The sequence below is a fragment of the Equus asinus genome, chromosome 5 (genome assembly GCF_041296235.1).
Source record: "Equus asinus isolate D_3611 breed Donkey chromosome 5, EquAss-T2T_v2, whole genome shotgun sequence".
NCBI lineage: Eukaryota > Metazoa > Chordata > Mammalia > Perissodactyla > Equidae > Equus > Equus asinus.
This window is the reverse complement of record NC_091794.1, coordinates 74,997,746-75,012,487: the sequence shown is the minus strand read 5'-3', so window position 1 is coordinate 75,012,487 and position 14,742 is coordinate 74,997,746. Positions and strand designations below refer to the sequence as shown.

The 14,742-nt window shown below is 48.2% G+C and overlaps 2 protein-coding genes across 9 annotated transcripts in view; both read right to left on the bottom strand.

Annotated features, from left to right (window-relative positions):
- Positions 1–14,742, bottom strand: part of AGBL4 (AGBL carboxypeptidase 4) — a 1,219,476-nt gene that overhangs the window by 224,278 nt on the left and 980,456 nt on the right. The gene's annotated exons all lie outside the window — the stretch shown is intronic.
- The window catches only part of BEND5 (BEN domain containing 5), a 47,733-nt gene that overhangs the window by 21,960 nt on the left and 11,031 nt on the right, over positions 1–14,742 (bottom strand). For 2 of the 5 annotated variants that reach the window (XM_044770756.2, XM_044770754.2), the window contains exon 2: positions 8,504–8,888. In XM_044770756.2, the coding sequence (XP_044626691.1) occupies positions 8,504–8,741 (238 nt within the window). In that variant the 5' untranslated portion in view covers positions 8,742–8,888. Of the gene's footprint in view, positions 1–8,503; positions 8,971–10,962; positions 11,097–14,742 lie in introns of all 5 variants that reach the window. The other 3 variants (XM_044770755.2, XM_044770752.2, XM_044770757.2) reach the window with 3 other exon arrangements.

The following is a 14,742-nucleotide window of genomic DNA, read 5'->3' as shown; positions in this document are numbered from 1 at the left end:
CTGTCTCCTTACACTTCATTTGAATAAATCTAACTCGTTTCTCATTTGGGGGCCTTCTTCAGCCACCTACAGCACCTACCCCTGCCCAGGCATGGAAGGAGCCTTCCTCTACATCCTATCCCAACACCCTGAAAGCCCAGAGCGCAGCAGGCTCACGCGGCATCCCAACCATCTGCTGATGAGCCTGTGACTTCTTTAGGGCAGTAACAGGGTCTTCGCTATTTGAATTCTCTGTGTCCAGAGCAGAACCTGGGAGAACAGAGGAGGAGTCCGATAAATGTTCCCACACAAATCACTTCCCTACAGATCCATCCAATAATGGAAAGAAGCTGCACTGGAAGTCAGTGAGTAAGCGTCCTGTCTCCAGGGGAATGCTACAAGAGGCTGGGTGGTCACTTGGCAGGGAGGCTACAGAAGCCTTCCTGCCCTGTGTAGGAGGCTGGACTAGGTGAACCTTGGGGCTCCTGACAGGACAAAGGTGCTGGGACTCTAAGAATTACTTGCAACCAAACTCAGAATGCCACTGGGACCAGCAAGGGAGGGTGTGGCCGGCCTCCGGGTCCTGCTGAACCCTGGGGGTGAGGCTGAGACTGATTCCATCCATTCATCTTGTCTGAACATTAGCTTTCCACTGCTTCAGGATGATTAATTTGTTCAAATTCCACGTGGCATAGGCATGTCCTATTCCCTCTGGTCTTGAGTTTTCCCATCTATAAGATGGGGGTGAGAGGTTGGATTGGGTTCTCTTTAAGGAGATAATTTCTATAAAAACTCTAAGGCGGCCAGCCCAGTGGCTTAGTGGTTAAGCTCGTGCGTTCCGCTTTGGCGGCCCGGGGTTTGCCAGTTTGGATCCCGGGTACGGACCTACGCAATGATTATCAAGCCATACTGTGGCAGGTGTCCCACATATAAAGTGGAGGAAGATGGGCATGGATGTGAGCTCAGGGCCAGCCTTCCTCAGCAAAAAGAGGAGGATTGGCAGCAGATGTTAGCTTAGGGCTAATAAACTTTCTCAAAAAAAACAAAAACTAGGGATTTTCTGTTTGGCATCTTGAGGCCCTAAAGTTTGGCAAGGCTGAAACTATGAAGAAATGGTAGACTCTTAAATTAGGCAGGAAACATCCCACCCAACAGCTCAAGGGTCCAGCAGTCCCAGAACCCACTGCAGCACATAAAGGTCTAGTCATGAGGGCAGGCAGGAGACGGCTACTGCAGAAGCACAGGGGCCCAGTGAGTGCCTGTGTGCTCAGACTCCTGACACGTGGAACAGCGAGACAGAACTCAGTGTGAATGGTTCTGCCATTTCCTAGTTGTGTGGGCTCAGGCAAGACACTTAATCTCTCTGAGCCTGCTTCCTCACCCGATGATCCTATCTACTGCCGAGGTTGCTGCCTAGATGAAGAGCACCTGGCGCCAGGCCCAAAGCCTGTGTGCAAAGGCCAGCCTTTGCCTGTAAGGACCCTTTCCCACCTTTCCCACCTCCCTTCCTCTGACTGGCAAGTCCAGCAGAAAACAAGCCTGTCACACGGCCACACCAAAGCCAATGACCAGCAGGCACATTCCTATCTGGCAATGGAGAAAAGCGCGACAACTCCCGCAAATTGTGGCTGCCCGAGAAGGGAGCAAAGGACAGCCCAGAGTTATCCCTCAGCCCCGTGTCCACCGTCCCAGAAAAACAAACTCTAGGGGGAAGGAGGAAGGAGGGTCCTGGACTCCTGCCTCTTGGAAATCAGCTCTTACAATAGTCTAGGATGAACTGCAGCTAATTCCTATTTAGTCAACAGTGCAAAAAGTCCTTTAAAATGGAGGATGACCTGGGTGTTTAAGAGAAACAATTCCAGTTCTCACTGCTAGGTCTTCTCCTGCCATCCAGATTAAGGAGGCACAGGGCACGTGGTTTTGGCCCCGCTCCACCACCAATTGAGGCGGCTGGCAGGGTGGACCTCCTGGGCCTCACTTCTATAACTGGACCTGCCGACCTGACCTGACAGGATGTCTGTTGCCCATCCTCTCCAGCTCTCTCTCAAAGCCCAACTTTTGTGAGTGCTCCTGATTACTGGTGAGAATGAACTGAAGGCTGAAGGAGATGGAAAGAGCTCTGCCATGAACAGGCCCCAGGAGGAGAGCCTGAGGTAAAGAAGAAATTGAGCCATAACCAGTGATGTCTGAAGAATTGAGCGTGGTCAAGAGGAGTGTTTGAGGACTGGAGCTGGGAAGATAGAATTCTGCCCAGGAAAAGTGGGTGGGGGAAGATTCTATAAACTACAGACCAGTGAGCTTGAAATCAAGTCCAGGTGTAGTTGTAAGACGGACTATTCAACTATGATTTCTGAGGACTTACAAGGGCAAGTAGTAATCTCCAGGAGACATAGGGTTCGACCAAAGATGATGATATGCCAGACAACCCCATCTGTGCTCCGGGCAGGACAATGCATGCCTGTGACATACCATGCATCGCACACACATTATCTCACGTGCATCCTCAAATGATCCTACATCGTTCATGATGGACCCACTGAGCAATGACTATGTGCCAGCCCCTGGGCAGAGGTCTTTACATGCTTTCACTCATTTAATCCTCTTAGGAACCATATGGTTGGTACTATCATTGACTCTGCTTTACAGATGAGGAAACTAAGGCCCAGGAAGTTAAGTAACTTCCCAAAGTAACAAGATTAAACTGTGGAAAAGCCAGGGTTCAAAACCCCAGTATTTCTGACCCCAGTGCCCACACAGTTCTTAATCACAGCTGGCTCTCCTGCCTGTGTGTGGTATGCATTAAGACAGCCATTTGACAGAGGAGAGAGCAGAGGCTGAGAAGGGTTAAATCACTTGCTTGAAGTGCACAGGTAATGAGTTAGAGAGCTGAGATTCAAACCCAAGTAATCTCTGCTGCCAAAGCCCAGGCCGCCTCCAGCACAAGGGAAGCCAGCAGGAGGCATCTGGCTGACATTAGCTGCCTTTTCAAAGGCACCATCAGAGACCTGTGCTTAAAGATCCAGCTCAGACCGCAAAGGATTTTAAAGATCAAAGCTGGTATTTTAACGGACGTTGGACAGAACACAAGGCACGAGCTGAGAGGGGAATAGAGGTGACAGAAACCCAGCTCTAAAGAGACAGATTTGCAGGTCACAATGGCTTTCTCCTTCTTCAAAAATTTTGACCAGCTTGTGATCTGGCTAACAGGGATGTTCTCTCTTCTTTTTGCATTCTTCTCTCTCAAATGGAGATGATAATCCTTACCTGGCCTTGCAGTAAGGCTATGGAAATAGTCCAACAAAATAAAAATGTCAGGGTGTTTTGAACCTGTAAAGTGCCATGCACACGTGAATTACCACTATTTTCTTAGCATCTACGCCTCTTCTGGTCAGAATTCTTGATTTCCACCTACACTCCCTGACAACGCACACACAGTCTCAAACCATCAGACCCCTCCCTCCTGCAAGCACAGCCCTTGTTTTGTTTTGCTGGTGTCACGGTGCGTATGTCTGTGCTCCCACGGGACTGTGTGTGCATCTTGAAGGCAGGGATTACGTCTGCTCTCTACAGTCCTCACAGAGCCCTTGCAAGCCTTAGCTGAACTAATGTTACCTGAATCTCACCAAAATGAATTTAACTCTCTAAGAGGTACTTACAGTGCTAAAAACTGAAGAGATTTCTAAGCCTTGGTTTTTGACCTCTAAGAACAAGGCACCTAGGTGAGGGGAAACCAAGAGAGACCCTGGAGCCTACTCCTCCACATACACCGGAGCTCACCCTTGGAACGGGCTCTCTGCTGTTATGCTTCCCTTCATCCCTTGGAATTCTCTGATCCTGCCAAGCTCCGGTTTAATAAACACAGCTCTAACCCCCTGGCTTGTGAATGTTTAAAAAAGGGACTGTCTTGTTCATGTCTATACTCCCAGCACCTAACACAAGCCTGGCACAAGGCACACCCTCAATAAATGTTTGCTGAATGAATCAAAGAATACATGAACAGATATATACACAAATAAACCTGTACTTTATAAAGCACGATTATCTTCCTCTTCATGCTTTTTGCATCCTCAGCATTTACTCTTTTGGGAGAGGGTGGGCAAGAAAGAGGAGAAAAGGAAAAAGAGATTGCCATTTATTGCACATTTATAATATGCTGCCCACAGGGCTATATTCTTTCCATATGCTTCCTCATTTTATGTTGACACGGTCACAGAGGTCTTGAAAGAAGGGACTCTCGGGGTAGGGAGTGAGGTTCCTTCTCATCAGAGAGGGCTGCTTCCCATGCTAAGATCATAGAAAAGGAAAGTTCTGTTCTATAGAAAAACGTCCTTTGAGCGGGGCAGAGGGGTCACCCCCATGTCAGCAATAATGAAGTCCAAGGACTAAAGAGGGCCATGTGGGGCAAGGGCCCAGAGAGAGGACACAGCACCAGGTCTCAGGAGACCCCCTGGGAATAGGCCACTGACATTTTCTGAGCTTGTTTCCTTATCAGCAACATGAGGGCAACGACTTATATCCTCTCTAAGTTCTTTCACAAATCCCTGACTCCATATTCTAGAGGATCTTTCCCGTTAAACCCATCTTATATTTATTTGTGGAACAAATGAAAGAAGAACGAATAAGTGCACAAATGAAGATGCGAGCCATCCAGTGAAGTCTCTGAAACATCTTCTTACACTGTCTTGCTGCTGCCCCCCCACCCTTCTGCCCCCAACCTCCACAAGGTGCACCACTACAACCCCTGGCTGTTAGGGGACCTGCTTGCCACTCCAAGGTCCCCATCAGGCTTAAGAGGCCAGGCTCTTGCCCTCTGCCCACTCCCATCCACCGTGTGCAAGATGCCAACGCCTAGAAGAGTCAGCAATGATTCCTCCTGGCAGGGAGCCTTCCTTTTAAAACTGAACATCTCCTGACCTGTTGGCCTCTCTTGTTTCTGAATTTGCCTACTAAAGAGTGGATGATCCAGCACCCAAGCTGGACAAAGGCCCTTGAACTGGGTCCAAGGCAAGGTGTACAGGAGAATATAAGCAAGCACAAGCCTCCAAGAGCAATGCTCAAGCCAGGCCCATGGGGCCAAGGATGGTACAGGCCAGGCCACGTATCAACCCCAGGACAGGATGTGCTCCTTAGAGGGCACATGCAGTTGACAATCAGAGGGGGTCTCTCAGTCACTTTTTGGCTGTTGTTTGCCTTGTTGTTACAGGTTTCTTGGTGTTACGTGTAGAGCAGGAGCTATTACAGCAGGGGAGGCATCTTCCCCGACTCACTGTGAGTTCCACCTTCGAATGCTAGTCCCTTCCCCAGAACTCATTACATTGTATCTTAGTTACATGCGTACATGTTTACCTCCATCACCTTCCCCTCTCCAACTTCCAATGTCTGAGTCTTCTTTGGATCTCCCCAAGTTCCTAGGCTCAGAAAGCATACGGTCAATCTCAGCTGACTGACTGAATGAACAAGTGAACAAACATATACATAACCCCTTTTATCTCCTACAATAGAAGATCCTGAGAGGCAGAGAAGTTAGTTAACCTGCCCAATGTCATATAGCCAATTACTGGTTGTGAGAGCCAGAGTTAAAAACCCGAACCAGACCCTGTCTTAGTCCCTCCACTAAATGGTGTGGAAAAGGAGCTAACAGTAACTGAGAATCAACAGAACACCAGGCACTGTGCTGTGTGTCCCAAGGCTGCGAGGGGGATATTATTATTTCCATTTTACAGATGAGAACACCAAGGCTCAGAGAGGTGCTCTCTGCCTAGACTGCCCCTCACTCTTCCCACCCGCACACTCCTACCTGGATAACAAAAATTCATCCTTCAGGCTCCAGCTTATAAATCATTTCCTTCAGGAAGCCTTTCTTTCCTGATCCCCTCAAATTCGGTAGGTGCCTTTCCTCTGCTGTCCCACAGCCTCATGTGCTCCTGTCCCCGTGGTGGTATTTATGCACAGTGCTGTCGCTGACTATGTCAGTGGACATCTCCCCCTCGAGGGCAGAGGGCAAAGACTGTATCTTAAACATGCCCAACTCTTACCACCTGGCAAAATGCTTGTCAAACAGCAGGAGACGAGTAAATACATGTGGAAGAAAAGAGGGAAGAAGGGAAGGGTGCAGAGAAGAAAGGAAAGAAGGAAGGAAGGAAACAAGGTTCCTGAAGCCAGAGTTGGGAAGTGGGGATTTTGGGGTTTGAATCCAGGCCTGCCTGGTTCCAAAGACTAGACCAGACTGGACCAGATCCACAAAGAGAAACAACTTCCCCTTCCCCTTTAGGGTAGAGACCCTTTTATAATATTCTTGGGGATTTGTCTTAGAATTTGGCACATCATCATTCTTCGATTACCAAGTGCTAATCAATGGACTTTAAGCTTTCACAGATCACAGATGGGGGGGATTTTCCGGGACTCCCATGGCACCTACAGCACCAGGTACTGCACGTGCAGGTGCTCCACGCAGACTTGCGGCTTGAGCTGATTCATACTCAGTCCATCCCACTCTGATGACCATAGTAACTTAGGTCAGGGAAGAGCCTGCCACTGGCCCTCATGATGGCATTCAAGGCCTATGGGATGGGAAAGCCTGGAAAGATCAAGACACAAAACTATGGTTGGGGTCAAGTTTCTCTAAGTCTTTTAAGACTAAAGAGGCACATCCTGATGTAAAATGCAGTGTCTTATTGCCCCAGAGGTTTAGGAGTGGTTTCTGGAGTTTAAACTTGTTCATGATCATGCGAAATAGGCAGTTACCCTGGGTGTGGAAATAGCATGTGGAGAATTTATGTTGTTAATTGTACTTCCCCCGCTACCCCCCAGGAAGTTTACAAAAGGCGTAGCAGACAGAGTGCAATGAAAATAAAAATTAGTCATTTGAAGACCGGAACATACTTTTTCTCTCTGAAAATTCCAGTTCTCTCCCCACCCCCACTGTCACTCCAAGACCAAGACAGCTTTCAGAGAAGTTTACATTTAGGGTTTCTTTTTAAGATTTTATTTTGATAAAGAATTTAATAACTTTTTAAGTTGCACACCACATGTGACCTTCAGTGTCACTGGCACCTCCACGGGCTACGATTTGGGAGAACGGCCAAGGCTGAGTCGGGGCGTGGGGAGGTGACCAGCCCAGGAGTCAGGGGACTTGGTTGAGATGTGCTCTGCCACTGCCTCCCCAAGTGAAGGGAAGTCTCAGCCTCAGTTTCCTCCTTTGGGACAAGGGCATGAGAAGGCCCTCGGCTGACTCCCCGGGGCATCCTGAAGATCTACTGAAGCCCTGGGGACAGTTTAAAGGACAGGCATCTATAAATATAAGTAAGGTAGGGTAAGAGCATGTTCGTCTAAACATCAAAAAAGATTGAGGCTTTTCACATAAATCTAGTACCTAGATAATGGAACCCTTCCTTCTTGAGTACAAAATGGTAATTGATTTAAACTTTGGGGATAGAACTTGTGTTTCTAGACTGGATTACTCCCTTTTTTATCAAAACACACTGACTTAGGGTTATTAATGACTGTCCTGGGGGGATGTGGGGGCGATGAATTAGTGTTATACTGACTTCCTCAACACCGACTAGAGTCTTGTGTTATGAAGGGAGTGTTTCTGTCTTTTCCTCTCTGGTAAGCAGTCATTTCTCCTGCTGTCAAGGCTGCTGCCTTTCAGATTTCCCCTGATTCCTTCTTCTAAACCACATTAGATGAGAAAACCTAAAAACCTGGTTTGTTAAGATTAGGTGCAATATAACAGCCTACTAAGTTCTTCTAAGCAAACCAAAGGAGTTCTATACATCTTTATATTAATCTTCCTAAGGTCATGTGCCTCTCTGCTCAAAAGCTTTATAATTTTTCTCATTTCTACCAAAACAAGTCCAACACCCCAGGCTGGTAGTTTTCCAGGCCTTCAGTCATCTGTCCTCAAAGCACATTTGCAGTATCTCTTCTTAGTGGGCTCCAGGTGTCTTCCCATACTCAGTGAGTGCTCCTCTCAGCCTCTTCTTGTGCCTTGAAACAATACCCACCCTTCAGGCCCAATTCACCGCCCACCTTCTTCCTGAAGTCTCCCTCAGTTAGATAACTTCTCTCCATCCTTTTAACTCTCCCATCATTTTATCTTCATCCTTCCCATGGCATTATCACTTTCTGACTTAAGGTAACACACTCTTTTGGGATCATATCTAGTTCTCTTTACTATCCTGAAACCTCCCTGGAGAGCTTTCCCATAACCCCTGGCACTGCCTCTTGCTGAATACATGCACAAATGAGTGGTGGTGAACACTGTCAACTCTTGTTCCCTAGCCACATTTCTCAATGTCCCCCACTGTGTTCTAGATGGCTAAGGCTGCTGCCTTTATCAGCTGCTCTCGGCTTCCCAGTGGGAGAGAGTGGCTCTACCTCGGGGTAACTTCTGAGCCAGCTCCCTGCCCTTCCCTAGCCTCAGGGACACTTGGCCCACCTCTCCCCCTTGCTCTTCTGGAAGAGGGGCTGAGCAAAGCATCCCGCCCGTGCGGAGTGGTAGGTGGCCTGCGGGGGCACTCACCACTGCCAAGCCTCAGGAGCAGCACGTCCTGGAGCCTCCGGTTGAGGTCACGGAGCTCCTTCATTTCGGACACAAGTGCCCCGTACTCCTTGAGCTTCTTGGCCTGCTGTACCAGCTGCCTCCGAGTCCGCTCCAGCTCCTGCTGGAGATGGCGCATCTCCTCCTGCTGCTGCTGATAGTTGCGCAGCAGCTCCTCGTACAGAGCCCGGGGCACGACGGCATCCTCCAGACTGTCCATGTCCTCCGTGCCCGGCGAGGCCTCCACGAAGACCTCTTCTGGACAAGTGCTGTGGCCCAGGCTCAGGCCGTTCTGCTTCTCCAGCCGGGCCACCACTGCCTCGATGCTCTTGTGCGCCACTTCGCTCGGCTTCCGCCCCTCAGGTCTCTGTGTAGGACAACGAGAATCAGTTCAGGCAAGGGCAGCTGGGACTTTCTTGGACTGCAGCTCAATATTTCCCCAGACAATCCTAGAATCACAGAACCACAGAACATCAGTTCTTGGAGAAACCTGTGCAAACACTTAGTCAAAGCCCTTCATTTTACAAACAGGGAAACAGAGGTCCAGAGTGGGGAAGGGTCTTGCCCAAAAGTCACACAGTCAGTCGGTGGCAGAACCAGGACTCTGGTCTCCCGGGCCAGCACTTTTCCCATTCCACCACTCTGCCTCTTGGATGCATAGTACACCATGACCACCTGCCCCAGCCTCCCAGCCCCCCGCCCCACCCACAGTGCTTGGCAGTGCCACAGTGCTAGGCTCACAGTGGGTGTTCACTGTGTACTTGGGGAGAATCAGTGAGAAATCAGGCCAGGCCAAACCATTCCAGGGAAGTCACCACTCAAATCTTTTCAACAATAAAAACATAAAAACCAAAAGAAGGGTAAGGGGGCATTCCATCAAGTAACCTTTCCTCAAGAATGCTTTAGGGCGGCAACCAGGTCTTGTTTTCTCTGTTTCTCCACAGCCTACTTAGAACTGGCACTTGGCAGGGGCTTCTTAAATGTTTACTTAACTGAAAAATTCAAAGAATGCTAGCACTGGAAGGTTCTTCAGTTTAACTCCCTCATTTTACAGGTGAGGAAATTGAGGCTTAAAGAAAGGGCTATACTCAGGGTCACACAGTGAGCTACGAGCATCGCCAGACCCAGAATTTGGAGCCCAACTTCCAGCACTAGGCTCCTTCCCCTACACTGCCAGCTTCTCCGTGGACACTGGCCAAGCGGAAGCTCAGTAAGACAGTGGACACAGAGAGGACAGTTCACTGAGAAGAGAATTATCCAGGCCTCCCCAGGGGCTGAGATTTCAGCTGCCTGAGCAAATTCCAGCTCAAGTGGACAAAGCTTCTGTTGAGGGGAACAGGAGTTCAAGGACCAAATGATTTCTTCACCCAGGGCAGGAGGGCTAGGAGTTCTCTGGATTGGGGGCACTTGTAGGAGGTGCAGACAACTGAGGACACAAAATTCCGGACACCTTAACTATGTCAGGTCAAGCCTGCCTTAACCTCTCACTAAGTTTCTGGAAATTGAAGGAAAAAAACAAAAAACCATGACGTTGAGATTGAGTTACATGATAAAAGTCCTGTCATTTTATCCACTGGGATAAGGTGCTGCCAGCCTAGATGAAGTTACCCACTAAAATTGTAATGAGCACTTTGGATATCTGTCTGCATCACTACACTGTGAGACCACCAAGGGCAGACCACATCTGCCTAATCTCCACGATCCCAGGGACCAGCACAGGCCCAGGCCCACGGCAGGAGTGCAATGGACGCATGAACTGAACTCAACTGCCTCTTTTGGACTATGCCTTGGGAATTTCCTTCACCTTGGTCCAAAATTAGACCATGGTTAACGCAGAAGGCATCCTTCTTCCTCCCCTTTCCTCTAAGGCACTCATGGTATGGAAAAAACGTCTGTCTTGTTGAACAAGATTTTTAGCAGGTTTACAAGTGAAGGCTGGAGGAGACCACATGGGGTGCACACCAAAGGAAATGGAAAAGTTTTCTTCCAACCCAGGGTCCCATAAACCTCTTTTTGCGAACCTAGTGTACCCCGTTTGCTAGCAAGTCCACCTGAGCTGTTTTGGGCAATCTAATAGTGACTGGCTCTGAACTGCTGCCCGAGAACAGACACTTAATGTTCCTGGAGCTCAGCAGTGACCTCTCCAGAGCTGTGGGCCGGGGAGAAGTGCACTGTTTCAAACCCTTGCGGTGATGACACTGCACACATGGCACAAACAGGATGATGCTTGGTGGCACAGCATGAGTCAGGGCTCCCTGGAAAGTCGGCCAACAAGACAAATGCACACTAGCAGGCCCAAGCCTCTCCCAACCTGAAAAACTCATGGCCTGTGACACCAGAGGACATTTACACGGGGAGAGGAGGCCAGACCGGACTTCTTCAGCTATCAGAAATCCAAAAATGCTCCCGCATAATTCCAACAAAAGGAAACATTTTGTTACCTTGATGTGTCTATGCTGTAAATCTTCCTCCCCATAATCTTTAACCTCCCCATCTTCTTCTACGTGATTGAGAGAAAGTTTGGGGATTTTTATTTTCTTCTGCATCACACTGTTTTCAAGGTCAGATTTGTCTTCTAAAATGTATATCAAGAGAACAAGGTTGATTATGAGTCAAAATGCTCAAAATGCCCACAACCTCAAATGCTAGAGAATGAATGAGGCCAGACCAGTTAAAAAGGAAAAGCAAACAAACCCACAGCCTGTTCCCTCCTGCATGCAGGCTCCTTAAAGCAGCAGTGCACATCAGATGCTAGGAGCACAGGCATACGCTAAAGCACAGCCGTACAAAGTGTGAAAGCGTGCCCGGAGAATTTGCTCCAGGGTTTCTCTACGTACATCTTAAAGGGTGGCCTTTTATGGAATTCTAGAATCTTGGAACTGGAATGGCCCTTCGAGTGCTATCTGGTCTAAACTTAACTAGCACATGAATTCCTCAACAACAGACATCTTCCTACGCCAAGTGACTTCCCAGGAAAACATGGTGGGTCTCTGCCAGCTGAGGTACAGTAGGCATGAAAGGGATGACAGCTGTTACGGGGTAAAGCCTGAACTGGAGCGGAGGCAGAGTCCCTCACAGCCCGGACACAGGACAGGCTGAGGTAAGACAGATATCGAAGAGGAACGATTAACAGTTACTACCTTTTTACTGGTATCAGATCACAGAACGACAGAGTTTGAGGGGCCTCAGCAACCAACTGGTCCGACTCTCTCATTTTACAGGTAAGGGAGCTCACACCCAGAAAATGGAGGGGGCTCGACCACATATGAGTCTGAGGAAGAGTCAGGAGTGGGAAACAGGCCTCCAGCGTCTCCCCAGTGCTTACGTGTGGTAACAACACATACTGAAATTGTTACAAACTGTTAAGTGCTACACTAAGGGGTATGGTTTCTCCTCACTTCCTCACTCTCTAAACTCAACTTGAGATAATCTAAAAGCGAATTTTTTTCTCCTGAACAGATTTCAAACTTTATTTCCCAGATCTGTCTCTCACAGTAGATGTCAAAAGTAAAAATTCAAACAGGAGAGTCCCAGAACAGAAACTTAAACCAACTCTGGAACTGACTCCTTGCGGTAAGTACTGTGAGGTCTTGTTTTCTGGGCTTGAACTACGACTCTGGGAATTACCATTTCTTAGACTCCTGAAGTATCCCACTGCTATACCCTAAATGTACTTTCTAGCACGGTGCCCCAGGCTGGATGTGGCACATGGCCAGGGAGCTGGTTAAATCCAGTCTCTGAGGGTCTTTATGTGTAAGCATGAGTGTGTGTGCACAAGCGGATGTGCATGTGTTAAACATGCTCCTACATGTCCTTCAGGCCAGGCTTCTCTCCTCATAACTTGTTAGTAAAGCTGAGAAGGAAGCTTATAAGTGCAGAACTATTTCCAAATGCAGTTCAAATGCTGAATTTTCGCAGATGGTGTTGGGAATGGAGCCCTAGCGGGTCGGAGGTGGGACTCTGGTATCAGAGAGACCTCAGTGTGAATCCCTGCTCTTCTGAGACAGGGTGAGGAGCGGGAGGCAAGGGCCTCCGTGTCGCTGAGCTCCTGTGTGTCCTCAGTACTGGGAGTGGTGGGATGACGGCAATAACTCACACAACCCACCGCCCGGTGCCTGGTACACACCAGGCACTCGATGAACGGGACATTAAAGTTGGTCTTATCAACATGCTTGGAATCATTTTATTTCCCTAAGCATAAGGTGAATAAAGATACAATTTAAAGAATGGAGCAATGACTAAAGCAGGCTGTGGAGTGTAAGGGAACTGCCCGGGAAAAAGAGATGGTCTTTGTTAACACCCTCTCTTGATCAGAGATGAAAACAGCCCTTCCCACTAAGCAGATCCTCGGGTTCCACTCTCACCAGAAAGGCCTGTTCTTGTTCTCTTTGTGCCTGTACAATACATCCACTGGGTCAGGCATGGACAACAACAGGGACTGTGGTCTTTCTAAAGGAGCAACAGCTTCCCTCCTACAAATCACTGGTGACTCCTTCTAAGCCAAAAAGCTGCTAAAATGTAAAACCTAAAGAAAGTGCTCCAAGTGAAGTGATCCTGAAACGGGATGGGTGGAGGTTGTCACAGGTGAAAAAAACAGAGAGTCAGAGAGAGAACAGGGGACCAGAGGGTGGTATTAGGGCTTCTGAAGGTGCTGGGGCAAAGCTCCTGGGCTAGTCTTCAGCTTGACAAGTGCAGGAGCAAATTTTGAGAAGAAGTCACCAAACTGGAAAGGACAAGCTATGCTCTGCCTCTCAGAGCTGACACTCTGTAGCTCAGGATCACGTTGGTGTGGGGAGAAGCAATCACTCAGACTCACAAAACTAGGTAAAATTTGATCTGAGAATGATCCTCAGATCACCTCATTCAACCCTTTCAAAACGCAGATGAGGAAACTGAGGTTCCAAGTGGTGAAGCCAGTGTATCCACCCCTGTAACAATCAGACCCAGGGATACAGGAGGAGCAGGACAGGCCAGGGTGCCACTCTGGAGAGCCCACCACTGGGCAAGGTCACAGAACTTAGCGTCACTACGTGAAGAGAATGAGGACCCAGACCATGGAACCAAGGTCCAGAGCTTTTCCTCCTGTGCCTCAGCTTAACACTTCCTGAGAATTTACACTCGCAGGATCTTGCCTGGGCCCTGGGGACACAGACAATGAGCACCCGATTAGGGGACACAAGATAAAAACCCATGAAAAAGATAACCCTAGATTTCAAATACTATGTATGAATAAGGGGAAAATAACTGCGATGGGATCTCGGGGGCAAGGGAAGTAACTCTGGTCAGTGCAACCATGGCAGGCTTTTGAGAGGAGGTAGCATTTGAGCCAGACTCCTTACTTGCTGTGTGATCTTCGGTAAGTTACTTTACTTCTCTGAGCCTGTTTCATCATCTGTGACTTGAAGTAAATAATTCCCACTCACATTGGCAGATATTGTGAACATGATCAATTCCGTATGTTAAGAACTTGAGTGGAGTGAATGGCACCTGGGCAGTCTTGTGCTCATAAAGGGACAGCCATTTAAGGACAGTGAGAATCTGGACCACAAAAGAGGGGTAAAGAATAAAAGCTAAAAAAGAAGGTTGGGAAATATTTAGAGTGGAATGGTTTAAAAGATGGTTCAGTTATAGGCAGGAGAGAGAGGAGTGGAAGGGAGCTAAGGTGCTTGGGGCTTAGAGAAGAAAGGGCCTTGACTGCCAAGTTAAGAAGAGCTGAGGTTCAGCCTGCAGCTGTGGAACAAACAGGAGTCAGACCACCTGGACTCCAAGTCCAGTTCTGGCACTTGGGAGGGATAAGAAGTCAGGCAAGTTGCTGGGTCAGTGAGCGTCCTTTCCCTTTTTCTGTAGAAATGGAGACATAACATCCACCTCCAGTGAGCACCATGAACCTTGGGCTGCCAAAGAGGAGCATGCAAACTCAACCACTATGCCACTGGGCCTGCCCCAAGAGGGATTTCATTTTAGGTGATGAAAATGTTCTGGAATTAGTGAAGACGGTTGCAGAATACTTTGAATATACTAAGAACTACTGAATTGTACATACTCTAAAATGGTGAATTTTATGTTACATGAATTATAGTTCAATTAAAATATAGGTACCACTTGTGGAATGTCTACTACCTATCAGATACCACTACAAGGCTCTTCACATGTATTACTACACCTCACAACAACCCTGCAATTAAGTATCATTAGCCACACCTTTTTTTTTCAAAGAAGGC